Source organism: Rattus norvegicus, chromosome 2, assembly GCF_021556685.1.
Source record: "Rattus norvegicus strain SHRSP/BbbUtx chromosome 2, alternate assembly SHRSP_T2T, whole genome shotgun sequence".
In the NCBI taxonomy this organism is placed as follows: Eukaryota; Metazoa; Chordata; class Mammalia; order Rodentia; family Muridae; genus Rattus; species Rattus norvegicus.
The window spans coordinates 243,528,158-243,554,164 of record NC_141535.1 but is presented as its reverse complement, the minus strand read 5'-3'; the positions used below and the strand labels follow the sequence as shown (position 1 = coordinate 243,554,164).

General features: G+C 44.7%; 2 protein-coding genes across 16 annotated transcripts in view; both read left to right on the top strand.

Moving 5' to 3' along the window:
• Miga1 (mitoguardin 1) overlaps nt 1-9,202 on the top strand; it is a gene marked incomplete at its 3' end in the record, with an annotated part of 54,687 nt that extends 45,485 nt beyond the window's left edge. For all 3 annotated transcript variants that reach the window (NM_001433180.1, NM_001433179.1, NM_001433181.1), the window contains 2 exon segments: nt 4,269-4,385; nt 5,840-9,202. In NM_001433180.1, the coding sequence (NP_001420109.1) occupies nt 4,269-4,385; nt 5,840-6,058 (336 nt within the window).
• A 5,938-nt stretch (nt 9,203-15,140) lies between these two features.
• The window catches only part of Nexn (nexilin (F actin binding protein)), a 31,498-nt gene continuing 20,631 nt past the window's right edge, over nt 15,141-26,007 (top strand). For 5 of the 13 annotated variants that reach the window (XM_087616163.1, NM_139231.2, NM_139230.2 and 2 more), the window contains exons 1-2: nt 15,141-15,196; nt 25,165-25,237. In XM_087616163.1, coding sequence (XP_087472289.1) covers nt 25,211-25,237 — 27 coding nt within the window. In that variant the 5' untranslated portion in view covers nt 15,141-15,196; nt 25,165-25,210. Of the gene's footprint in view, nt 15,566-15,897; nt 16,045-25,164; nt 25,238-26,007 lie in introns of those variants that run through there. The other 8 variants (XM_087616165.1, XM_087616154.1, XM_087616153.1 and 5 more) reach the window with 2 other exon arrangements.

The following is a 26,007-nucleotide window of genomic DNA, read 5'->3' as shown; positions in this document are numbered from 1 at the left end:
TAACTCAGTGGTCAGTTCAATTCCAGCTACAAAAAGCTTTAAACAGCCAGCACAGTATGTGCAATGGGAAGTGGTTAGCATAGCATACTGTGCATCTACTGACTTATGTTATCTGACCTGAGTTGTTTTCCATACCCATATTTGTTGGTCTAACATTTGAGACACTGAGCCTGTAAGGCCAACCCTAGGTGTTTCTGCAGCGTAGTTCTTCCAGCACCTTCCATAGGTGCTGTTAGAGAGAACTCTAGGAATTCTATTTCAATAATTCTGGTTTAAAATTATTCCAGAAACCATACTATATTTGTCTTTCCCTCTCTGCGTCTTTCTGTCTTTGCTCTTTCTCTCCCTAGGAGTAGGTATGCGTTTGTGCGTATGAAGAAATGAGTGTGTAGATGACTGAGTGCATGTGTGCTTCTTCATGTAGTGGTTGGGGACACCACCGTAGGCAACATTAGAAGACAACATTTGAGTATCCTTCCACACCTTTGCGTCTTGTTTGAGACAGGGTCTTTTTCTTGCTACGTAAGTCAGGCTAGCTAAAAATTTTCCTGTCCCTTCCTCCCATCTCCCCATAGGAATATGCTGGCATCACAGATACTTGTCCATGTGTTGACTTTTGTGTGGTTCTAAAGATCTACAGTCAGGTTGTCAAGTCTTGCATGACAAACTCTTGACCCATGAGCAAAACAAAACAAAACAAAAAATCCCCCAGCTTTGCCACTGGAATATATCAGGATCAAGGAGGAGAATGTCAAGGCAAGATAGAGGAACTGGACCAAAATAAAGACCAAAATCAACTTACAGGAGGAAGGGTTTCTCTAGCTTACACATTACAGTGTACCATCAAGGAAATTCAAGGCAGGGACTTAGAAGAAGGGACTGAGGCAGACGGTGGACTGTCGTTCACTGGCTTATTGTTCATGGCTTTCTCAGCTTGCTTGCTTATATCATCCAGGACCACCTGCCCAAAGATGCCCCACCCACAGTGGCCTGGGCCTTCTCACAGCCGTCATTAATCAAGAGAAAGCCCCTCAGATTTACCTACAAGCCATCCGATGGAGGCAGTCCTCTTCCCAAAGGACTCCAGCTTGTGTCAGGTTGACAGAGAGCCAACCAGAACATTAAAGAAGAGAAGAATTCTGAGATACTATAAAAGACTAAACTTTTGAAACATGGAAGAAAGAAAAGAAACCCAGGTTAAAGTCACAGAAAATATGTTCAACAAAATCATAGGAGAAAGTTTTCCGAATTTAACCAAGAGATGCCTATCAAGACATAAGAGGCACGCAGTGAACATCAAGTGGATGGGACCAAAAAAGGCACTGCCTGTGTCGAGGAATAGTCACAACACTAAGTGTGCAGGCAAAGAGTGATGCTGAGCTACAAGAAAGAAGAGGCCAAGTCACATCTAAAGGCAGGCCCACCAGAGTAAAAGCTACATCCACTTCTCTAGTGGAGATTTAAGAAGCCACAATGGCTTGAATGGATGTTCTATAAATTCTGAAAGACTACAGATGACATCCAAGGCTACTGTGCTCAAAAACTATCAGTCACACTCAAAGGAAAAAGAAAAAATATATATGGCACAAACAGACTAGAGGAATTTATGACACCAAGCCAGCTCTATGGAGGATACTGGTCTTAGGAATGAACCTACTTAAGAAGATAAACATTTTCAGAACAACTAATCAAGCAAAAGAACATTAAGAAAACATCACAAAAACCCAAAAGGACAGGGACAGGAAGTAATATATACTGTTAAGCAGTAACTCATAATATTAATAGTTGTAATTACCCAATAAAGAGACACAGACTAACAAGTTCGATTAGAAAACATAGTTCCCCCGCCCCCGTTTTTTTGCTGCTTCCAAAAAAATATGCCTTATCATCTTAGTTCTATTTATATCCTTTTATCCTAAGGTATTGTCTAAGAGACAAAGTATCTATTCTAATGTCTGATAAAATTGACTTTAAACCATAGCTATCAGATAAGGACACATCACACTAAAAAGAGTCTTCCAGGAGGCACTACACTTGTAAGGAACTGTTTGGACTGAAGAGATGGCTCAGCAGCTAAGGGTACAACCGTTCCTCCAGAGAACCCAGGTTCAGTTCATAGTACCAAGTCAGAGAGCTCACAACCATCTGTAACCAATTGTAGGTGATCAGAAGCCCTCTGGCCTCTGAGATCACATATATGTATCTGCGCAGAGATATACACATACACATTTGTTTAAAATAAATCATTAAAAATAAATACTTTTTGATATGAAAACCATAGATTTGCCTCAACACTATGATGGTGAATGACTTAGATTCACCAGTCTCACCAGTAGACAGGTTGTCCAGACAAAAGCTAAACAGAGTACACTGGGGTGAAATTACATCATCCAAATGGTCATAACAGACACCTAGACATTAAAGAAGACACTTTCTCAATAGCCCTTGGAACTTTCTCCAAAGTGGACAACATAGTAGGACACAAAGCAAGTATCAACAAATGTAGGAAAATTGAAGTAACATTCTATGTTTTGTCTGACTACAGTGGAACAAAACTGAATGCCAAGATCAATAGACAGTACACAAATTCATGGAAACTGAACATTGAGCTGTTGAATAGCAAATAGGTCAAGGAAGATAATTGAGAAGGAAAATATTTTTTAACTAAAAAGGTCTTTATATTATTTGAGTGTTTTGCCTCTGTATGTGTCTGGGCACTAGTGTGTGCTTGGTGCCCACAGAAGAGGCATCAGGTCTCTGAAACTGGAGTTAGAGATGGTCATGAACTGCCATTTGGGTGCTAAGAATTGGACTCAGACCCCCCTGCAAAACCAACCAGTGCTCTTAACTGCTGAGCCATCTCTCCAGACTGAGAAGGAAAATCTTAAGTTCCTAGAATTGAATAAAAATGAAAATACAATATATCAGAAATCTAAGTAGCACTGAGAGAGAGAGAGAGAGAGAGAGAGAGAGAGAGAGAGCGCATAATCTTAGTAATTACTTAATGATGTATCTAAAGGCTTCTGAAAAATAGGGCAGACAATGCCCAATATCACTAGATGGGGAAAGATGATCAAAATAAAATAGAAATAAAACCAACTCAGAAGTTGTCTTTTAACTATCAAACCTTTAGACTAATTAACCAAAAGAAAGGTAAGACCCAAATGAATAAAAATTAGAGATCAAAAGGGAAACAAATACTACAGTAGTTACTGAGGCAATTCAGAGACTCCTAAGAATGCAGCTTCAAAATCTATAATCTACTAAACTAGAAACTCAGTTACCTTAGAGATTTTCTCCAAATACAAATATATGTGCCAGTATTTCATAAGAAGAGTCAGTCACATGACGAAGTTTAATAACACTTTCTTAACTAGCGGCTGGAATTCTAGTAAGAATAAGTCAATGCTTTATTTATGTGTTTCCGAGTTTGTTTATAGGCAGGCTCTCCTATCACAGGCTGGCCTGGGACTTCTGTGTTACCAGAAATGACCTTGCAACCCTAATCCTGCTGCTTCTCCTGCCCATGTGCTAAAACCATCCCCCATGCCTGGTGCATAGCGGGCCGGGTGTCAAGCCCAGGGTGCTGCGTGTGGTAGGTGAGCAGACGGCCTCTGCGTTCCATCTCAAGTCTTAGTGTCTAGTCACTTAGTGCATAAGCCTTCAAAACCCATCTGAGAGGGGTCTTGGGTCACTACAGATAAGTGAAACTATGAAATCATGAAAACTAACAAAATGTCCCTGAAACGCACACAGAATACTGTATCGTTGTTAGAACTTGGTACAACATGTGAATTGCTTTTAGGAAGTAGAAATTAAGTGCAAAACCCAAGCTGTTCTGTGGTGGTTTGACTGAGGATGGCACCTGTAGGCTCATATATTTGCATGCTCAGTCCCCAGCTGATGAACTGTTTGGGAAGGATTAGGAGATGTGGCTTGTTGGAGCACATTGCCCTTGTTGGAAGAGGTATTCCAGAGTTTTAAAAAAATCTGAATTTTTCTGGCTGGAGCTCTTGGATAAGGAAGGCATAACTCGTATTTTATGAGGTAAATTTGCTTCTCATCTGAAACTGCTGGCTGGAGTATGGAAGCTATATAAAGCCCTCTGACTCTCAAGTTTGTTAATGTTCCCAGTAGGCTGTGTCATGATGGGGCCTTGGCCTGCCAGAGGCTTCTGACCTCATAATAGCTAGCAGTTTGTGTTCCTTACTAGAGAAAGTAAATTTAAGGAGATACAAATAAACTGACTGCCTTTTGTTTCCCAGCAGATCTCAGATGGATTCTTCGCCCATTTTTACGCCATTTGTGAGCATATAAGCCCTGTCTTAGCCTGGGGCTTCTTGGGTCCTAGAAATTCTCTCTATGACTTATGTTGCTTCTTTAAGGTATGTTCAGCCATGGATCGTTGTTTTAAAGAATAAAATAAAGATGTTCACTTTTGTATAGCATATAAAGTTATAAACGTCACATAATTCTATATTTAAAGTTGACAGTAATCCCAGTGTGAATATAACAGACCAGTGCCTTAGAGAACCAGTGCCCTGCAGTTAGAGTGGACTCCCCAGGTCTGTGTCCAGTCTTTCTGTTAGGGTCTTGGGTGTCACCGTATCACAGTGGCATGGGAGAGCCACTACAGAAATGACCTGTGTGGCATTGTGATACAGAACTAAGCTCTGTACAAGGTGATATGAGTGTTGAAATCCAAGCTGTAAGGATTCACACGAGAATTTAAAGTCGTGTCCTCATGTCTGAAGTTTGCTTGCCAAAGTGTTTGTTAGAGCTCACTGCAGAATGTTCTGTCTGGCAAAGTAGCAAGGAAAACCTGTGTTTGCAGTACTGGGGGAATGAATCTCAGGAGACCAACAGTCCAGAGGAGTACACATCTGAATGCTTGGATGGGCGCCTGCTGGACTGTGAAGTTTTTAAGTCTGTTTGCTTTATTAACACAATGTTTTTATAAATGATTTAGGACTTTTCATTTTACTGTCATTTAGAACTCATTAATCTGTTGCTGGTCTCTTTAACCTTCCAGTTGTAAATTGTGTGCTTCCGTGGAGTAGAGCTGGTGGCCAGCCTGTCCTGAGCTCTCCAACTCCCACCTTCCTCACCCACTAGCCAGTGCCAGCTCCAGGGACTCTGTGGTGGCCTTGCTAGCACTTGCTAACATACCGACTCTGAATTTGTTGTTGCTGGTTCTCTTTCTCTTCCATCATGGCGTCGTTGTCGCTGAGGTTTACTTGCTGTAGATGTCTGCTTCAGTGTGTTGAGTCACTGAAGTGACACTCCTCCAGACCTGCCACTCACTGTGACCTGAAACTATCATTTCCATTCATGTCTTTTTTTTAACAGAAAAGTATACATTTAGTAAGAGTAATACGATTCCTGAAGGTTGCTCGTTTTTCTGTGTGTTCTTCATGGACGTACTCAGGAGACCTGAGAAGAAAGGCAGTAAACAGCTCACAGTTAGGTCACGCTTTCGGTACTTCTCCTCGACGACTGAGCCAAGCATGGTGCCGCACGCCTTTAATCCCAGCACTCGGGAGGTAGAGGCAAACAGACTCTGTGGGTTTAAGGCTAGCCTGGTCTAAAGAACAAATTCCAGGATAGCAGGGCTGCACAGAAACCAATGCTCAAAGAACACAGGCACGCACACAGGGCGAGCAGTCTCTGCACAGATTTTACAACAATCCAAGGGTTAAACCACTTGCTCAAAGTCCTTTGCCCATGAGATGTGAAACCAGCCTCAGAACTAAGATGTCTGATACCCAGTATTACCAGTTCACAGCTTTAATAAATTGTAGCCTAGTAAATGACAATGTCTTGTGTGTTCCTTTTCCAGAATCAAGTTCTTTTCTTTCTCAAAGACATCTTTGACTTTGAGAAGGTGCGCTATTCGAGCATAGACACGCTGGCGGAGGACCTCACACACTTACTCATCCGCCGCACGGAACTGCTGGTCACCTGTCTTGGTGCAGATGCCCTGAGGCAGGCCACTACTTGTACCAGTGGACACTCCCATGCCGTGCCCACTGCGCTGTTAGAAGCCAGAGTACAGTAAGTACCGGGAGAGCTTTGAGAATGCCGCCAGTGCTTCAGGGTAATCACCGACTGCAGCGGTGCCTCGGAATCTACAGGACCGATGACATGGACTCAGGGAGGAAGAAAGTCTCCACGAACGGGCGACTGTCCTGCACTTAGCAGAAAGTTTGCATTGAACCCATGGAAAGTATCCAGAGCGACTTTTTAATAATCTTTAGGTAATTTAAGTTGTGAAGTGCTGCATAAGTTGTGACTGTTGCTTGAGTTAAAGCCAATGCTATAGGAGTTCATTGTCTTCACACAATCTGTAATGTCCAGTACCGTCCTCAAAACGTGTCTTGATGCTTTGCTCCTTGAAAACACTGGCCCAAGGCGATTGTGTTTGTGTAATCTCTGACTTCTGGTGTCAACATACTTACCTTTGCCTGAAATGTATTCCTAACCTTAGTTACTTCTATGTTTAATAGAATTTAGACAATAGAGGTATTTAACTGTGCTGTGTACCTATAGCTTGTATATTTGCTAATGTATTTGAACCAAGAAGTTATCACAAAGGACTGGTGCACTGAGAGGAAGAGTGTAATGAGCACGCCTTGGGGAGGAAACTGGTGGGTTCCAGAGTACTTACTGTTGCCCTGTAAGTCATAACACACTGAGGTACTTTTATCTCATTTCCCCTCAAATGAATATTAAATTTGAAAATATAATTTATTTACCAAGAAAAATAATTAAAAATGTATCCTCTTTTAAATGTAACTGTGAGGCTGGCTTAAAGTATTAAACTTTATAGAATAAGATAATTTCCTCTTTCCTTTCACAAAACAAGCTGTTAATGCCTCACGCAGTGAGTATCACATTAGAAGTTGGTCGTGTTATGCATAAATTTTAAAAGTACTCATACTTTGAGCTTATGTTTTAAAGGGATTTTTCTCTTAGATGTTGAACAAATATTTTAAATGCTATGGGGGTGTATTTTATGTCCTTATGATAAATATATGAACAACAGGCTGTTATAAGTAACCTCCAAAGTGTATTATATATTTTCAAGGTCTCATTACTTTGGCTTTAAGGTCATGTGCCATGTTTTCACTAGTGGATTAGATTCACTGACTTGTTATCCTAAAGTGGGCTGCATTGATTTTAAGAGTGAATTATACAGAAGGATGTGAAATGAGTTTTTAAATAATTCATTTTTAGATTAAAGTGCCTAGATTAAGGTTAATGATGAGAAAATAAAAGGTAAAAAGTTTAATTTTTTAAGATTTTAGCTGTGTACGTACATCACAGTTATGTAAATTAATACAAGAGTCGGATTGAGACCCGTGCCATTAGTGTGTCAGGCTCTTAGGCCGTACGCCTGTGCCCTCGGTGCACAGGGCCTTGCCTTCTCCCCTTCACCCTTCATTTCCCCTCAGGCCCAGCTCTGCCTGAGGACAAAGTGCACTGTGCCCCACTTCCCTTCCTACTTTCACATCAGCTGTTTTCACCTATGAGATGTCACCGAATGTGACACACATGTGCGTGCCTTCCTGTTACCACATAAGCAAGACAGTTGTGGATTATATTCATTTACTCATTGGAGATCTAAGTGTGTGTCCTGTGGTTTTGTAAACAGAGATGTAAGTGAACTGTCTTTGGGGGATCCTCCCTGAGATAGTGTGGAAGAATTGCACTGAAACAGTGCTGCAGCAACATGAGGTGACCTTGGGGGTGACCTTCCAAAAGGTGTCCGATCTCTGTCTTTACATTTCAGTTAGTAAACAAGCTGTCCATCTTCAAGGAAGGGTTGGTTTGTCAGGCTCAGTGCTAATTAACTAGAATAGTAACAAGATAGTTTGTGGCCTTTGACGAGAGAGATTAAGAATGACCAAATAAAATTTGGGAGCAATAAATGTAGAAGAAAAATCTTTGATTGGGGGGGGGGGGAGTCAGGAAAGCTTAACTTTTTAAAGGAAAATGTCTTTTTAAAAAGAACATCTCTGGCTCTGATTGTTGAAAATACTTAGGAGAGACAAGTTATTTGCCTTAAAAGTAGACACAGAAGCAATGCTTTAACAGATAAAACTCAAATGAGGCTCGGCCCTGTTAGGGAGAAAAGGAAGGGCAGCCTAGTGGGCTCACGGTGTCACTGAAGACAGGCGCATGTGCAAGATGTTCGAGGGCGTAGGGTTGATCCTGAGAACGTAGCTGGCTCCTCTTTTCTGGAAGAACAGAGACAAATTCAGTTGATTATTTCCCTTTATTTGTTTGTTTCTCTTATGTTCTTGTTCAATTAAAAAGGGAATTGTTTCTTCCCAAAAGTCAACAATATGTTCATGGAATGGCAAAACAAAATTGTCTTTTTTTCCAATATGCCAAATTTTCTGTTCTGTGAAGGTCAGCTCCAAAGAGCTTTATCTGTCTCCTGAATTGTTGTCACCATGATTCTATTGATTTGAGAGTTAACTGACTATTCAAAGTATTTACAAATGTTTCTCTGCTGTAAGATGTAGCCTTTCCTACTCACTTCCCAGCAGCTAGCCTAGGAATGAGGACGGCCAGAGGGAGGGCTAAAAATGGTGAACTACTCCACACACAGCCTGCTGTGACCAGACTGGGGGCTGTGTTTATAACGCTGGTTTTTATTTTTAATATGAACATTTATTAATAGTTAACATAATGAATTGGGCTGTAATTTTAAACTATGAGAATTAGGCTGGATTAAAATCTGTGAATTTTAAGTTAAGAAACATGTATGTAAAAGAAGTGTGATAATGGAACTGTGAACTAGTTTGTCCTTAATGACTGTGTCGTGTCACGGTCTCCTTGACTGGCCTCAGCATATCTGTTACTTCACTGTAAGGACGGAACTCATTAATCTGTGGAAAAGTAAATCACCACAGCGGCAGACAACAGCACTGTCCCTCACATGCACTGGAGTGAGCATGTGTTCTGTTCCCGCCAAGTAAACCAGTGCTGGTGTCCTAGTGCTGTGCTGGCTGCATCAGTGACGCTTTCCATAATGTGCGACACAGGTGCCTCGGAAGGCCTGTTTCCCACGTGAGGCCACAGCAGACGGAGGCAGAGAGAAAGCAAACACCCCTAGGAAGGCTGAAATCAAGTGTAGAATACTACCAAATATCTGTGCTACCGTGGAATAAAGATAGCATTGTGATGAATAAAGTTTCAGTCTTCTTGTTTGATTGAAGTATTTCGGTGATTGATGAAGTGATAGCATGCCCGCTTCCCACATCATCAGTGACCTCCAACCCGGGACTTAGTGCCCAGTGCCCGCTACGCAAGGGCGCTAGCACTGAGCTGCTCGCCCGCTCCTGTTTCTTAAATTCACTTTGGGTTTTTTTGGTGTGTGCATGTGTGCACGTGTATGTATAAGAAAGTGATCCAACCCTGGATTCTCCTGCCTCTACTTCCCGACTGCCAGGATTACGGGCACAGAGTACCAGTCCTTTGACTTTTGAACTTGTTAAGTGTAAGTACCGACCTATGATAAGGTCACAGACAGGAGGTGACTGTTGTCAGGGATGCAGGGGAAGAGCAGTGAAGCCCTGTGTTAGCATTCAGATCCAAATGCTATGATCTGGCTTACTCTGACATCTCTGTGTCCCCTATGGTTCTCCCCTTTAAATATCACACACTTTTTTTTTTTAATTCAGCACAGGGTTTCTCTGTGTAGCTCTGGCTGTCCTGACACACTATGGACCAGGCTGGCCTCCAACTCAGAGTTCCAGCTCTCTGCCTCCTGAGTGCTGGAATAAAGGTGTGCACATCTCGGAATTCTGTCGTGTTTAAGAAGCCCCTCCACAGCTAATGTCTGTCATCACACTTTGGGCTCCATGCTTGGCTGCAGCCTGTGAGCACTTTTGTCTGCCGTTGTCTCTGATGTTCACTCCCGGATGCTCTAATCCCACGCTTCATAAACACTTGCCTCTGTGCCATCCTCCCTGTGGCTCTGACACAGCCTCCCTCCGACGTCATTTTTTTTTATACTTTCTGTATTTTTTCCCATTTGGCCTCTGCTCTGCTATCTTTGATCTACTCTGCAGACTGAGTCTTAGGTTATTTGGCTTTCGGTACATGAAAACAGGCAAAGCCTACAGGAAACTCATCGCTTGGTCAAGGACGAGCACACCTTCCTAGTGGCACTTTTTATCCTTTACTTAAAAGCCATGGCAAAGCCACTGCCGCGTCAGACATTGCTCAGATCCTGACCGTCCGTCAGCTCTCCCAGCGCATTTATATATAGGAGGCTTCAGAGCTTGGAGCTTGCCATTTGAGATAACACCACAGTACCTGGACTCTGAGAGCCACTTTGCCTTGTGTAGCACCAGGGAAGTGCACGTCCCCATTTTTGCTGCTGAGCCCCCAAGGTCCATGTGCTGGAAACTTTTCTCCTGTGGTACCCTGAGGTTATCGATGGAACCTTCAGATGGTGGGGCCTCATGGAAAGCAATTAGGTTTTGTGGCTCTGCCTTCTAGACGGTTTAGTACTGCCTGCTGGCATGGTCCCCCAAGGCAGGGTGTTCTAAGGGAGCACACGCAGATCCCTGTTCTGCAAACCAACCTGTGATGCAGCAGGGATCCTTACCTGCATGCCCGTGCCATCCCAGCTTTCAGAATTATGATACAGGTAAATCTTTAAAATACTGTCACCCTGTATCAAGCGTCTGTGACAGCAGCGTGAAATGGTAAGGGGATTTGCTTCTAAGATCTGCTCACGCACTCCTGTTGTCGCCAGGCCTCTTGTCCATTGCTGGCTATAGCAGGAGCCTGTAGTTCCTTACAGCCTGGGCAGCTTCCTATGTTTAGAACATCCAAGTGACTCCTTACCTAGTGTACTAGAAGGAAAGCAAGCTGAGGGGCAGTGTCGGTGCAGAAGGCAGTGTTTGGGGTGGGGTGTACACCTGCTCATGAGCCCCATGGTCAGAGGACAACGTAGTGTGCTAGTCTTCAGCTTTCACCTTGCTTGGGACGTCTTACAGGCTAGCTGGCCCATAGCTTCCAGAAATCCTTATCGTCCAGTGGGAGTGCACCTGGGATACCGGACCCTAAAGAGTCTGCCTTTCCAGGTTCCGGGGACTGGAAGGCAGGTGGTCAGGCCGGTGGGAGAGTTCTTTAGCCACAGAGCATCTTCCCAGCCTCGGCAATGCCTAGATTTGGAGTGCTACTGCTTCTCCATGCTGTGCTGATCAGGTGGACACCAACCATGACATGGTGTGGGAGAACTTAGATTTTCAGTGAGTAAATGTGCACTCTCTGGTCCGTCTTGTTATGGTTTGAAGGCTACGAGTTGAGCAATGGTCCACGCTCTTCCCAGGAACGTTTGCTGCTCAAGCCGCACTTCCTTCCAGTCCTCATCTGGAGCTCCAGAAGTTTAAAGCAAAGTTAAGGGCAGGTCTCACACATGCTGAGCTACGCCAGTGTGCACCCTGCCGAGTCCCTAACTCCATACCCAGTATCCCTTAGTGTTTGTTTGATGATGTTTTTGAAATCATATTTTAATTGTAACATTCTCTCCAACAAACACCTGTCCCTGTGCCCTTCCCCAGTCCTTCAGATTTATGGCCGCTTAGTTCATCAATTGTTACTGCAGCATATATGTGTTTGTTCCTAAAAATGTTGAGTCCATATGTTACTTCTATGTATGTCTTCAGGGTTAACAGCACACTGTTGCTTTCCAGACACACCAGAAGAGGGCATCAAATCCCATTACAGATGGTTGTGAGCCACCATGTGGTTGCTGGGAATTGAACTCAGGACCTCTGGAAGAGCAGTCAGTGCTCTTACCCGCTGAGCCATCTCTCCAGTCCTAGCAACCCCTACTTTTAAAGGTGAAAACCGCCTAGAAATACAAAGAGCAATGACTGGAGACTTTGCTGGCTTCATGTTTGTACCTGGCATTTTACAATTGTACTCATGAGCAAATGTACTTAATTGTAAAGACAGTTAAGTGTTTTACGGGATTTGCCTTCATCGAGGGAAATCAACATCCAAACAGTGCCCATAGAAGCTTCTGTCTGTCTGTCAGCCCCTGCCCACCTTGGCTGCCAGTATTTCACCAGTCATGTCGAACGTGGCACCCAGATAAGCTTCCTTTTTTCCTAGCACTTGTCAGATAGGATCCTTCTGTGCACCAGTTCCTTCCCCGATGTTCCCATCTTAGATTCTTGACATGCTCTCTGCTCCTGTGGTGGAGATGTGGCTCTCTTCATTCATGTAAACTGTGTGGGCCCTGGGTCCTCTGTGGTGACAAACCGCAGTAGAACCCTTAAGGTCTTTCAGGGAAGGGCTGCTAGAGAGTTCTAGTCAGAAAAGCCGTTGCCTTGCAGTCGTGAGGACCCAAGATCAGTCCGAATTGCCTACAGGTACAGTGTAATGCATGGCGGTACTCACTTGGGGAGGCGGAAACAGGACATCCCTGCAGCCGGCTGCCCAGCCAGTCTAACATGATTGGTGAGCTCCAGGTCAGTCGGAGACTCAAGGAGGTAGGATGGTCTCCTAAGCAAACAACACCTGAAGAGTTTTCTAACCTCCATGTGCAAACACACACACACACACACACACACACACACACACACACACACACACATGCACCGGAACACACGTGCATCAGCACACGTATCAACACGTGTATGCATGCACATCACGTGTGCAAAACAAAGAAGAGCTACAGTGGTCATTATGGGCCCCTCCTGGCAATTCTGTGCCAGCGTGTGCCACCTGACCCAATGTCCACATCGGAACCAAGCCGATCCCTAGAATTATGAACTAAGTAAACCACCAATAGCTATGAAGCCTCGGGTGATTTGTTGACGTAAGAGAAGCACCAATAAATACGCTGCCTCACATTCCTCACAGGACTCTCACAGGAGACTTTCCGTGCTGGGCATCACGAAGTGCGGTCGTAATTCCCTTGTGTGCTTCCGTCCTCCTTCCGCTGAGTCTGTGTTCCTTGAGAGCAGGAGTGTATCACCGCTGCCGGATGTCTGCAGCTGGTCGAGTTGAATGGAAGATGGACTACTGCTGGGGACCGGCAGCCTGTCCAAGCTCCGTGTTGTCACCACTGGAGGACTCCCACAGTGGAAGGGACAAGGGCTTTACTGAACTCAGTTCCAGGTCACAGTCTGTCATTTGGGGTTAGTCACAGTCACATTCACGTCAAAAGCAGAGAAAGGTAGGGGTCCAGGTGTGGTGACTCAGCTTTAATCTTGACAAAGGCCAGCCTGGGCTACATAGCCAGTTCCAGGCCAGCTAAGCGCCATAGCGAGACCCTGTCTTTAAGGAAGAGGCAGAGCGAGTGAATGCACGAGTGTTTACTCACAGCTCTTCCACAGCCCGGGACTCGGAGCCAGAACAGAATACAGCCCCCCTCACGGAGTTTCTGACACCTGCAGTAACCTAAGGAAGGAACAGGTGAACTGAGGCTACACAGTCCCTCACTGAGACTCCTCCCACCTCTCAACCTTCCTAATGCTGTGACCCTTTAATACGGTTCCTCATGTTGCAATATAAGACTGTTTTTGTTGCAATCTCATAACTGTGATTTTACTACTGTTATGAATCATAATGTAAATGTCCGTGTTTTCTGATGGTCTTATGTGACCCCAAAGGGTTTTGAGAATGTTCTAACGTGCTCTGCTGACACACACTACCCGTGGCAGCAGGATACTCTCGGTGTTTATGGAGAGAATGGACAGCTTTTAATAATCTGATGAGGCTATTGGATAGAAATACAAAATCTCATCCTTTAAAAATCAGAATAAAGGGCTGGGGAGATGGCTCAGTGGTTAAGAGCACGAATTGCTTTTCCAGAGGTCCTGAGTTTAAATCTCAGCAACCACATGGTGGCTCACAACCATCTGTAATGGGATCTGATGCCCTTTTCTGGTGTGCTACAGTGTACTCAAAAATCTAAAAAAAAAAAAAAAAAAAAAAAAAAAGCGGGCCTAGTGAGGAGCTGCCCTCAGAAGGGATTAATTTAGCTCTCGTGGGTTTTCCGTCAGTTTTTAAAAAAATCATAACAAGGATACAATTATAAGTTAAGTGCCCATCGAGGGAAAGACACCAAGAGCATGGCAGTAGACACGGAGACTGCTTGGAGGAGCTTCCAGGAGAGGCTGAAGGAGGGCAACATAGGGAAGGGGTCTTACAGGGCGATTGTATGAGGCTGTAGACATTCCCGTGAACGGAACAGGTGATGGTATTGAAGGGTGAAAGGGACAATCTGGCCTCCTGTTGAGTTTCCCCTCCTGGTGATGGATGGTGAAGGACCGGATGGCAAACCCTTAGGGATTTCCGAAAGAGGTCCTATTGAAGCCAGGCTGTCCTCAAAGTCTCCATGGCGAAGGCTAGCTCTGCTCTTGCCTTTGCCTCCTAGGTGCTGGGATGGGCCCTGCCCTGACTAACTTGTTTCCCTAATGTTGGTTTTGTTGTGTGGTACTGGGAGGTGACCGTGGGGCCTTGTTTTATGACACAAACATGCTACTCATAGAGCTACATGCTCCTCAGTTCGGCCTTTCACACTCACGTGTAGTTTTCATGGCCGGCTTGTGCCTAACACTCACGGGGTGCTTTTTTAGATGGTGTGGGAGAGCGGGGTTGTATTGCCTTCCGCTAAGGAGAGGTGAACAGTTCAGTACAGAACCTCGTCTCGCTTCCTTAAGCGTCTTTTTCAGTTATCTCTCCTCGAGGTTAAAGAGGAGCGGTTAAAGAGGAGCGACAGACAGACAGACAGACAGACAGACAGACAGACAGACAGACAGACAGCGTTTTCACACTGCCCCATTCCTTCCACGGAAAGGGGGAAGCTAGCCACAAGTTTTATGGGCTACTAGGGCAGGTAGAGAAACTGAGGGACGGCCCGGCAGGTTGCCAGGAGGCAGCCCGGGTGGCAGCCAGCGCCCCTCTTCTCTCCGGGTGACTCTCCACCCTCCCGAGCAGCGCGGCGGTGGGGGCGGGGCTGGCCTGGGCCGGGAACAGCTGCAGCGGGCGCTGGGCCCGTCTGGAATGCGGGAGCCGCTGCGCACCAGGACTTTTATGGAAACTTGCTGCTGGCGCGCGGCGGCCAGCGGGCTCGGGCGGCGGGAGCGGCGGGGGCAGCGCGCAGAGCCGGACACGCAGCGCGGAGCGGGAGGAGCGGCGCCCCGGCGGCGGCAGGCGGGTAGGAGGGCTGGGCTGGGCGGACGCGGCGGGGCTTCGGGCCCGCGGGGTAGCCTGCGCTCGGCGGGACCGGCCTGAGCTGCGGGGGTGGCGGGGGTCCCTCGCCAGGCCCGGCGCTTCTGTTCCACCGGCATCTGGGCGCTGAATTTGGGGGAGAGTGTTTCCAGGTCGCCGTATGAGTGTACACTCTCCGCCGGGACCCCTAGGGTCCGAGCGGGCGAGTTCACCGTGGCATCCAACATGTGCCCCACTGCGGGCTCCGCCGGCAGTGGCTGGGATTTTAAAGAAATTGCGGATGGGTCCCCGTGGAAGGTGGAAAATAAGGGATTTATTAGCCTGCCAAGCTCGGTCTCCAAACTGCTCTCCAACGGTAAGGGAATATGCTTGGAGGTTGAGCAGCTAGCTCTAGGTGTCGGAGTAAATAAATTGTGAGATGTTCAAATGCAACATATGCATGTTTATATACACATATACATACATACACGCGTCTCTCTCTCTTTCTCTCTCTCTGTGTGTGTGTTTGTGTGTGTGTGTGTGTGTGTGTGTGTGTGTGTGTGTGTGTGTCTGAATGAAGAACGAGCAAATTGAGAGATTAGGTGATTATTCAGTGGCTTGAGATAAGCATTTATTTTTAAGGCCACAGTGTGGACAAGGAGTTGAGCGTAGATAACGTGGTAAAAATAGCATACGGTATGCCCTCGCAAAGTGACTGCCCTTGGAAGAAGACAGACAGGCAGAGAAAAGAAGCCCTACGAGGAAATCACTTTCTGACCAAACAGACCAGAGCGTCATTCATCGGCCAGATTTTGTTAAGGAGCAGCGGCCCCCGTAGCACGAGTCTCAGCAGAAGTGTGTTCCGGGTATTGTGGGGAAAAAACAAAACAAAACAAGTTTTTAGAGCATCTTGGTCACACGATATTGCAAAATTACATAAAATTTCACCCAATATTATTCATTTATATGCTGAACTGCTGCTGTAAGAAAATGCATGTCTCTGTTTTTTTGTTTTGTTTTGAGTTCAGGTGTGTTTGTATGGGAAAGTGCACAGTTAACGGAAGGAGCGCCTCTTTTTTGTGTGTGGGGCCGGTTGTAGTATAAACATCGCATTTTGTGTAGTTGGTGCCTGCTAGGCAAGCTCTCTTGCCACTGGGTTGTTTCATATTCATTTTGCTAGGTTTTCCAGGCTAGCCTTGAACTCACTCCATAGTACAGACAGGAAGGACTGTGAACCTTCTGTCCTTGCCTCCAGAGCAGTCGAATTGCAGGCCGGCACCCTCAGACCCAGCTCAGTATTCTGTCTTTCGCCTGCTGCTTCTGAGGAACCATTTAAAGAGAACCGTGTAGAGTTTTGTGTTTTACCTGCAACACTTGACTTGGAGAGCACAATGCAAAAACCGCGACAAAAAGGTTTTAAATCTAGTTTTCCTTCTTGCAGCTTTTGATGCAAATCAGTTTTAATAGATTTCCAGAGATACAAAGGAGCAATCTTTCCTGCTTACCTTAAAATGGAATCTGTGCTATTTTAGAAACTTTGACATGTAAGCTGATCATTGTCAGAATGTATGTCATCGTGAGAAGACTATATTTAGCATCAGCTAAGGAATGTATTATCTGGGTTTGGAAGAGTGCTTCGCCCTGAAACCTCACTTGAAGCTCTAGATTGGGGTGTCATTTGTGAAAAGCATAGCGACTGTGTGTGTACATTGTAGAGATTCACTACATGCAGAGAGAGTTCGAGGCCAGCCTGCTCTACATAGCTAGTTCCAGGATAGCCAGTGTACATAATACAGACATAATAGATTTAGTTTGCTTAGAACACAAATGCCTGAACTGACAGGCTCCATTTGAGGGGAGAAAGCTCTATTATCTTGAAAACCTCAAAAGAATAAAGTATTTCAAAACTCTCTCAACTGAGAGTTATACGTGTAGTTATATGAGCCTAAGGAATGGAGCCAGGGACTGTCAAGCCATGGGCACGTGGGATAAAAACGCGCTGACAGAAGTCTCTCAGCTGTCTTTTCATGATGGCTTCCTTCCTCACTCAGAGGAAAATGACCAGTCACCCACTGACCATTGCATGTTTCTGTTCTTATTTAACCAATCTGGTCCACATCACTTGTGTTCTTCCTGTCCTGGTCTTTCTTCTGTTTTTAAAATTAATTACATTTGAAATTGTTACTTTTTAATTTAAATATTCACTGTGTAGTGTGGCTTATTTTACCGTAGTGGTGCGTGTGTGTGTGTGTGTGTGTGTGTGTGTGTGTGTATACGGTTTGATTCCATGTATGTGTGTGCACTGTGTGCCTACAGTGTACACACAGGCCAGGAGAGGGAGTCAGAAGCCCTGGAACTGATCCTCTACAAAATCAGTGACTGCTGAAGCCTCGCCTTAGCCCCTCCAGTATGCATTTTGGTAATGGTGTTATTGTAGGTATGGAAATCAGTGCTTGTACATCCATGGGTTTATCTGGTTGTTGCCTATGAAAGTGTGCTTTCTACACTCTAGAATGGGTGGCTTTAAACTGAGAAATGTTCATTATCCATCATAATTTGTATTATAAAATTCACAGACATACACACACACAGTTGAAAACAATGGGGGAAGCTGGGTGTAGTGGTGCATGCCTTTGATCCCAGCACTCAGGCTAAAGCAGGATCTCTGTGAGTTCAAGGCCAGCCTGGTCTACATAGTAATGCCAGGATAGCCAGAGAGACATAATAGATATTGCCTCAAAAACAAAACAAACAACCAAAAATCCCTCTTAAGTAGTGATATGGAGTGAGAAGCAGAAGTTACCATTAGTAGATTTACATGTGTCAGTTTGTTGCCCAGAGAAGGAAGATAACTAAAATGGAAATGGAATGATTTTAACTGAAAACTTAGAAAGCATGGGTTTTGTTTTTGTTTTGTTTTGTTTTGTTTTGTTTTTTGATGTAACAGCAGGAGGTAGCTTTTATTAACGAGATCCCTATTAGCGGAATCCCGGGTCGATACGTATCCCACACAGGAGACAGAGGAATCGACCCCGAGCTTCCAAACTCGGGGGCTTATATAGGGGAGGTTAGGGGCATTCTCGAGGTTACACATGGTCATTTCAAATGGTGCACAGTTACTTTCCGCACGAAATTACATCAGCAAGGAGTACGTGCTCTCTAGCAGCTCGGCAGGCAGGTAGGGTGGCTCATCTCACTCAGGGGGGTGAAGGAAGGGGAGGGGGTGGCTACAGATGGTCAATGTCCTTGGGGCTGATAGCTGGTTTGGCAAGTCCTATCTTTGGCTCTCCCTCTGTTTTTTGTTTTTGTTTTTTGTTTTTTGGTTTTTTTGTTGTTTTTTTTTTTAAGAAAGCACTTCTAGAATCTCTCATCCTTGTCCCATTTATTTTTAGGAGTGTTTCTTGTGGTCTCTAGAGCTTGCCCATTCTCAGTTTTGTGAACTTGACATAGTCTAGAGCCATCTGAAGGGAAAGCCTAGATTAGGTTGGCCTGTGGCAATGTCTATGGTAATTACTTTACTGCTGCAGGAGAGGAGAGCCCAGCCCATTGTAGGCAGCACCAGCCCTAGGCTGATGGTCCTGGGCTTTGTAAGAAAGCCAGATGACCTGGGTGGGTAAGTGCAAAGAACCCTTCCTTCCCAAGGTGCTTCTAGTCAGGCTGTTTCAGCACAGCAAAGAATGAAACTAGAATAGCCACAAAGGAGTTAGTTCTTATCCTCCCTCCCTATACCCCTGCTGGCTTGTTAGCTAAAATTCCAGGTTGCCCCATCCCAATTGTGGTCCTCAGTGAAGACTGTCTTCCATTTTAGATAGGCGAGGGAGTCCAGACCTCTCCCACGGTTCCCACAGCTCCCAAATTTCCCCAAGTCCTGGCTTTCCTTTGTGATGGTGTGTGGAGTATAGCCCTCCCACTTTACTTCAGTATCAGTGTCAGGGGAGTAGTTTTCATAAGGTGCTGTCAAAATCGTCCCCATTTTTCTTTTTTTTTTTTTAAATGTTGTCTTTTTTCTTTTTTTTTAAGATTTATTTATTTATTATATATGAGTACACTGTAGCTGTCTTCAGACATCAGAAGAGGGCATCGTATCTCTTTACAGATGGTTGTGAGCCACCATGTGGTTGCTGGGAATTGAACTCATGACCTCTGGAAGAGCAGTCGGGTGCTCTTAACCGCTGAGCCATCTCTCCAGCCCCCCCCATTTTTCATTTAGGCTGATGTCCTGTTTCCTCTGCCTCTGCCCCACCCCCCAGGTCAGCCATGAACTTGCCCTGTGTCCTGGCTCCTGTGTGAGACCCTAACAGCATTGACGAGCACAGCAGGTCTACTTACCAAGGCTCCAGGGTGATAAATATTCTTTGGAAAGACTTACAGTCATGTAAAGGAATGGTGTTAGAACAGTTATTATGGAATAGCAAAGCAGGCTGCAACTTAAGTTCGTAGGGTTTGGACATCAACAAATGCCCCGTTTCACAATATGCCCCAGTTTTCTTTAGCTGTAAACTCAATGGCCTGGAACCACCTGGGAAGGGTTTCGGATGGCTCTTTATCAGGTTGGTCTGTGGCTGTCTGTTCGAGATTGTCTTAATTGATTGGCCTGGGAGGCCCCAGGTGGCCCTGGGCTGTAGAAGGAGCCAGCTACGAGCAAGTGCGGGCCAGAGGTAAGCAGCCAGCAGTGGTTCTCAGGCGTTCCCTGCCCACATTGTTTTTTATGTTTTATTGCAGCAACAAAAGGACACCAGAGAGGTAAGATCCAGCCCCCTGCCTTTGAGCTGTGGTGAGGTATCTGACAGGTTTTATAGTAGTTTTGTTTTACTTTTTCTTTTACCAAAATACAGCCTTAGCTGTATAGTCCCAAGTGGCCTCGAACCCCTGGTTCCTGCCTCAGGCTTCTGAGTGCTGATCGAGGCCTGTACCATCAGCAATTATCATGAATTAATTTGGAGGTTATATGCAAGTTTTTTCTCCTTTTCCTTTAGTTTAATCCAGGGTCTTGTTGTGTGTAGCCTGGAGCTCACAGCAAGTCTTCTGCCTCAGCATCCCGAGTGCTACAAGCTTTGTGCTATGTTTAGCTGAGCGTGTTTTTATATAAGTGAAAGGTGATAAACATTTGTCTTAAACTTTATTTAGTTCAAAACAAATTCTTTGTTTCTTTCGAAGACCTAGGTTTTAACATGTAATGCTTTTTATTTTAACATTTATTTACATACTTAAAATTTTTCATTTAAAAGTTCTAACAAAGCCATTCATGGCAGTAGACACTTGGGATGTCAACCTGGGAAGATGAAGCAGGCCTGTAAATTACAAACCAGGCCAGGCCTGATCTACAGAGAGAATTCTAGGCAAGCCAGGGCCAGTGAGGCTTAAAAAATAAAAAGTAGGGTGGGGTTGGGGGGTGGGGAGATAAGTCAGAGGCCAGCCCTGGGTTACATAGTAAAACCCCAGAATCCCTGATCTGTGCACAGAAGGGAGGCCGGGAGGCTGGGGCTTAAGACAAAGAATTTGCTCAAATTCAGCGAAGGGAAGCTCGAGCTGCCGCTCTCTGGACAGTTGTGCTCTCTGAAATTATTTAACACTGTTATCACCATATTTGAAGGACAGCTGTGACTTTGAATTTGTTCTGCGAGTTATTTGCTGCTGAAATGCTTGAGTTGCATATCTACAGCGTGAAGGAAAATAGGGGAGAAGGAGAGATTAGCCACAGGTCTGACAGCGCGTGAGTCCAGGGAGGGGAAGAGGGAAGCTGGGTGGCTGACTTCATACATGTGAAGCCCTGAGGTCACACGGCCTAGGAAACCATGAGCTGGGAGCTGGGAAGATGGTTCAGCTAGTGAAACACTTGCCATGCAAGCATGAAGACCTGCGTTCAAATCTCCAGAGCCCAAATAAAGCTATGGGATCTTTCTATCATTGCTCCCAACATTCCCAAGGGAGATAGGAAGCAGACGAGACAAGCCCATGCCTGAAGCTCATGAGCCAGGTCGCACCTGCAGCAGCCAACCAGAAAAGCCATCTCAACAGAGAAGGGGAGGGCTGCCCGCGACGCTGTCCTCTGGCACACGTGCCATTGAATTCAGAGACACAGATATTACACACGCAGAATGAGATATCTGAAGTGGGGGTTGGGGATTTAGCTCAGTGGTTAGAGCGCTTGCCTAGGAAGTGCAAGGCCCTGGGTTCGGTCCCCAGCTCCGAAAAAAAAGAACCAAAAAGAAAAAAAAAAAAAAAAAAAAAAAAGAGATATCTGAAGTGTTTGTTACGCCTAGTGTTCTGACCAGTCCTTGTTTGAAGATTTATTTTGTTTGTGTGTATGAATGTATGTGTGTGAGCGGAAATGCCAGCAAAGGCCAGACAAGCATGTTCTATAACATCTAGGAACAGGAGTTATAGACACGCCTGTGACCTGCCACACGCCTGCAGGGAACTGAACCTGGGCCCTCTGGAGGAGCAGCTGAGCCATTTGTCCAGAGCAGCTCAAGGGGTTTGTTTGCCTGGGCTTACATTTAGAAGCACACAGGATGGCGTTGTTGTGCTGCTGCTGCCCCCGCATGGCAGCTAAAGATACTGCATCTGCCTGTTCAGACAGCAAAAGTCACTTTAACACTAGTCAGAAAAACTTGTATGCTCCTAGATATAAAAATCCTTCGCTATTCAGTTACTTGGTATAAAAATGAGTTTAAACAAATGTTCATTTAGCATTCTAAATATAGTGAGATCTCAACCTAAATTTTTACTTTCTAGAATGGGAATCAACTTGATAGAACGCTCTTTTTCTGTAAGTTCAGTGAGTCTAAAAAGGTGGTCTCAGAGCGTGTCCTGTAAGACTAAGGACATCTACCGCCCTTGTGCAGTTATGCAGTTATGCTGTGTGAGGTCATGTTTTCTCTATAGATTTCAATTGATAACATGTCATAGTAGTTTGCGAGTAGAAGCAAACTACTTCTGGTTAGGCAAGATATAAAAGAGATTTTCAATCCTATAAAACATCACCGCTCTCCATATTTTATTTTGGGAAACAGTTGTTTTCAGATGAGGGTGATGGTTCAATTTTATATAAATAAATATATCAATATCTTCAAAAGCTGGCCTGTACTGACTCCTGCCCCAAGTGTTCAAAGCTCCCCCTTTGTGCGAAGCTCCATTGTTGACATCCTTATACTATTAGTGCTCTTTCTGCTCTGAGGACGGCAGCTCTGGCTAGAGAGATGACTCCTCACATAAAGGCATTCGCTGCCAGACCCAGTGCCTGAGCCCCATCCCTGAGCCCCACGTGGTAGAAGGAAAGTGGTGACTGCTGAAAGTTGTTCTTTAACCGCCACCTGTGTCCTGTGGCACAGACGCCCACACTCATACACAGATAAATGAATAAATTCGTTTGGTGAGAGCCTTATGTTTTTACAGTTCTACTGTATCTTACTGAGACTTTCAGTTCTCTGAGAGCTTACCCTGTTTGTCACCGTATGATGGGACCATGGAAATACCCTAACAGACCATAGAAAGATGCTCAGCAAACATCTCTGAATTTACACATAATTTCATTTTAAAAGGTTTATTTGTTTCATGTGGATGGGCATTTTGCCTATACATGTATGTCAGTGTACCACATGCATGCTTGGTGTTGGCAGGAATTAGGAAAAGGTGTTGGGGCCTCTGAAACTAGAGGTAACAGGTGGTTCGAGATCAGCCACGTGGGTGCTGGGAGGGAAAGTCAGGTCCTCTGCAGCCACAGACAGTGTGTTTAAGGACTGAGCCAGCTCTCTGGGGTCCATGTTTATCTATTTTATCTTATTTTTAAAAGTCATTCCTAGTGGGAGTGGGTGTGCTCTAGCGTGTGTGAGACGGTCAGAAGATGGCTTTCTGGTGTTAGGTCTCTTTCCCATGGGACAGTGTGCTGCCACTATCCTGAGGGACAGACCTGAGGAAAAAAGGACAGAGAGAAGGGGCTGCATTAGAACTTCAAGGAGAGTAGAACAGACTCTTGACTCTAGAGACTCAGATGAAAAGAAACGTTGCTTATCATTACTGTAGAATTTTAACTCTACCCTTACCAAGATGTATATTTAAAGTTATTATTCTGGTAATTCATTAAACATTTCATAGAAACTATATTAGAAGATTTGCCCTATAGCAGTGACAGCAACACTGTTTTCATTGAACCTTGGCACCTATTGAAAAAAAGTTGATAATTTGATAATAGTTGCCAAGATTCTGGAGGAAAGTGAACTGTTGGAACGGAGACTGTCAGTGTCATAGGCTGTACTTGGATGCTGTGTTTCCGGTAAGCACGGAAAGTGAACTGTTGAATGGAGACTGTCAGTGTCATAGGCGGTATGAATGCTGTGAGCTGGAAAGCATGTGAGCTGTAAGCATGGTTGGGTTGGAAAAAGCTCCCCTTTAGTAGAAAACAGCAAGTCCGTGCCTGTGGACTTAGTAGTTGGCTGGTAATATGCAGAAGCTCAGTGGAAGATGAGTAGTAAGATGAGTCAAAGACTGCACAATTACCTCACTGCTGACATGTCAATATTGTACCAAAATGTCCACGATTGACGCATGATATTTGGAATTTGAGGTCTCCAAGAGACTGACTTAAGAGTCCTGCCCAGGTAGGTTATAGTGAGAATGGAAACAGAGGGCTCTAGAGATGACTGAAGCAGTGAAGCCTTTGCTGCACATGTGAAGGCTTGAGCTTAGATCCCTAGCCCACATAGAAGTTGAGCGCACAGACATCTGCAATCCCAGCACTGGGGAGAGAAGCAGGTGGGTCCCTTGAGTTCCATAACCCAGAACGGGGGCATCAAGTGAGGGGCAAGAGCAGAATAACCCAAATTCTCCTCCATTGCTAGTGGGGATGCAACAACTTGCACCGCTTTGAGAGTCAGTTTGTTCTTTGACTATGCTAAACACATTCTTCTGGCTCTTGCTGAATTTTTATTTTTTGAGACATGGTTTCTCTGTGTAGCCCTAGCTGTCCTGGGACTCACTCTGTAGATTAGGCTGGCCTCAAACTCAGAAATCTGCCTGTTTCTGCCTCCCAAATGCTAGGATTAAAGGTGTTCACCTCCACCCAGCTGCTAAACACATTCTTACAATGTGATCCAGCAATCATGACTTGGTATTTATTCTGAGGGATTTGAAAAGTTTCGCTATTTAAAGGCTTGCATGTGGATGTTTAACATCAGTGTTACTTAAAATTGCCAAAAGAAATGTAATAAAAATGTTTTTCACTAGGTGAATAGATTTACACACCATGGGCTGTATTATTAAGGGAGATCAAAGATGCATACCATCACTCCATAACTACCACTGGCCTGAAAGGGACATTTTAAAAGCCTCTATTATGATCCAAGTGTGCTCATATCGAAGAGTCAGATTACAAGAAACAAAAAGGGAGGATTTAAAGGAGGTGTGGCCAAACTATCTCAAGCCATCTAGTGCTTACAGCAGTGGAGGAGAATAGTCCCCTAAGTGCACAGTACATGCTTGTCAGCGCCTTCGAGGGTTCCTCATGCTCTCAGGACTACACACTTTCCTGGGCTTTTTAAACCATGCACCTTTTACTTTCTATATCATGAGTCTTAAAGGAGCTGAAGATTATCACAACTACTTATGTGAACTTTTGAAATGAAATATAAAATGTATATATTTCTACATAAATATATTAAAATTTAAAATATATATTATGTATTTCTATATCAGTATACAAATTGTATATTTAATAGTTTTATATTGATAAAATATATCAAAGGGAAGGTCATTAAAATTCATATACAATATTGTCATTTGTTTTTGTTTGAGACAAGGTTTCACTATGTGGCTGACTTGGAGCTTTCCATATAGAGCAGGCTGGCATTAAATTCAACGGGATCTACCTGTCTCTGCCTCCCAAGTGCTAGAATTAAAGGTGGTGTGTGCTACCACACCTAGCATTATCATCATCATCGTCATCGTTGTCGTCGTCATCATCATTATCATTTGCAGGTACAAGAATATACAAGGCTTCAGTCTGAAACCACACATAGCAAACATGAATGACGTGTCACAGAAGGCAGAGGTAAGTAAATCTCAACATGTGTGTGTGTGTGCATGTGCGTGTGCATGTGCGTGCGTGCGTGTGTGTGTGTGCGTGTGTGTTCGCACGCGCATGTGTGTAGGTGGGGTTGGGAGAGGCAGGGAAGACTTGGAAAGGAGGGAGAAAGAAAGGGAGGAGGAGCTGAACAATAATACATGGTTGACTGAAGGATTGTGGGGAAGGTCACAGTTTGTAATTGCTAATCTCAGGATGTACAAAGAGAGAAGGTTCCGTTGTGCACTGTTTTGGGTCACTACTTTATCTGGGTTCTGGGAAACAAGCATACTGAGTTAAGTAGAGTGGTCTTAGAAACGACCCTCAGTGTTGTCTTGATGAGGCTTGGACCTTTGGCAGTGACAGTTCAGTCTTAGGAGGAGGACTCTCAGCATCTTTAGAGGACTGCAGTAAACATCCTTTAAATTTTTTCCCTTTCAGTTTCTTGGCTGTAGTTGCTGAGAATTGAGAGCTCCCAGATGCTGACACTCAAAAGTGACAAAACAGCCATGAGGGGCCAGGTCTGCCACATGATCTGTGGCAGATTATGAGGAGAGAGTTTGGCATTCTGACACTCGATTTTATTTATAAAAGCTTCTTTCGGAAACAAACTTCTGAAAACGATGAGAAGAATCTACATCCTTAGTTTTAGAATAGGAAAACTGTTTCTCTAGTCTCCTATCAGATTTCCTTCCTTCAGGGTTTCCCTTTTAGAGCCGAGTCCACGCAGATGTTGTAGCTTCCCTGCACATTTTCAT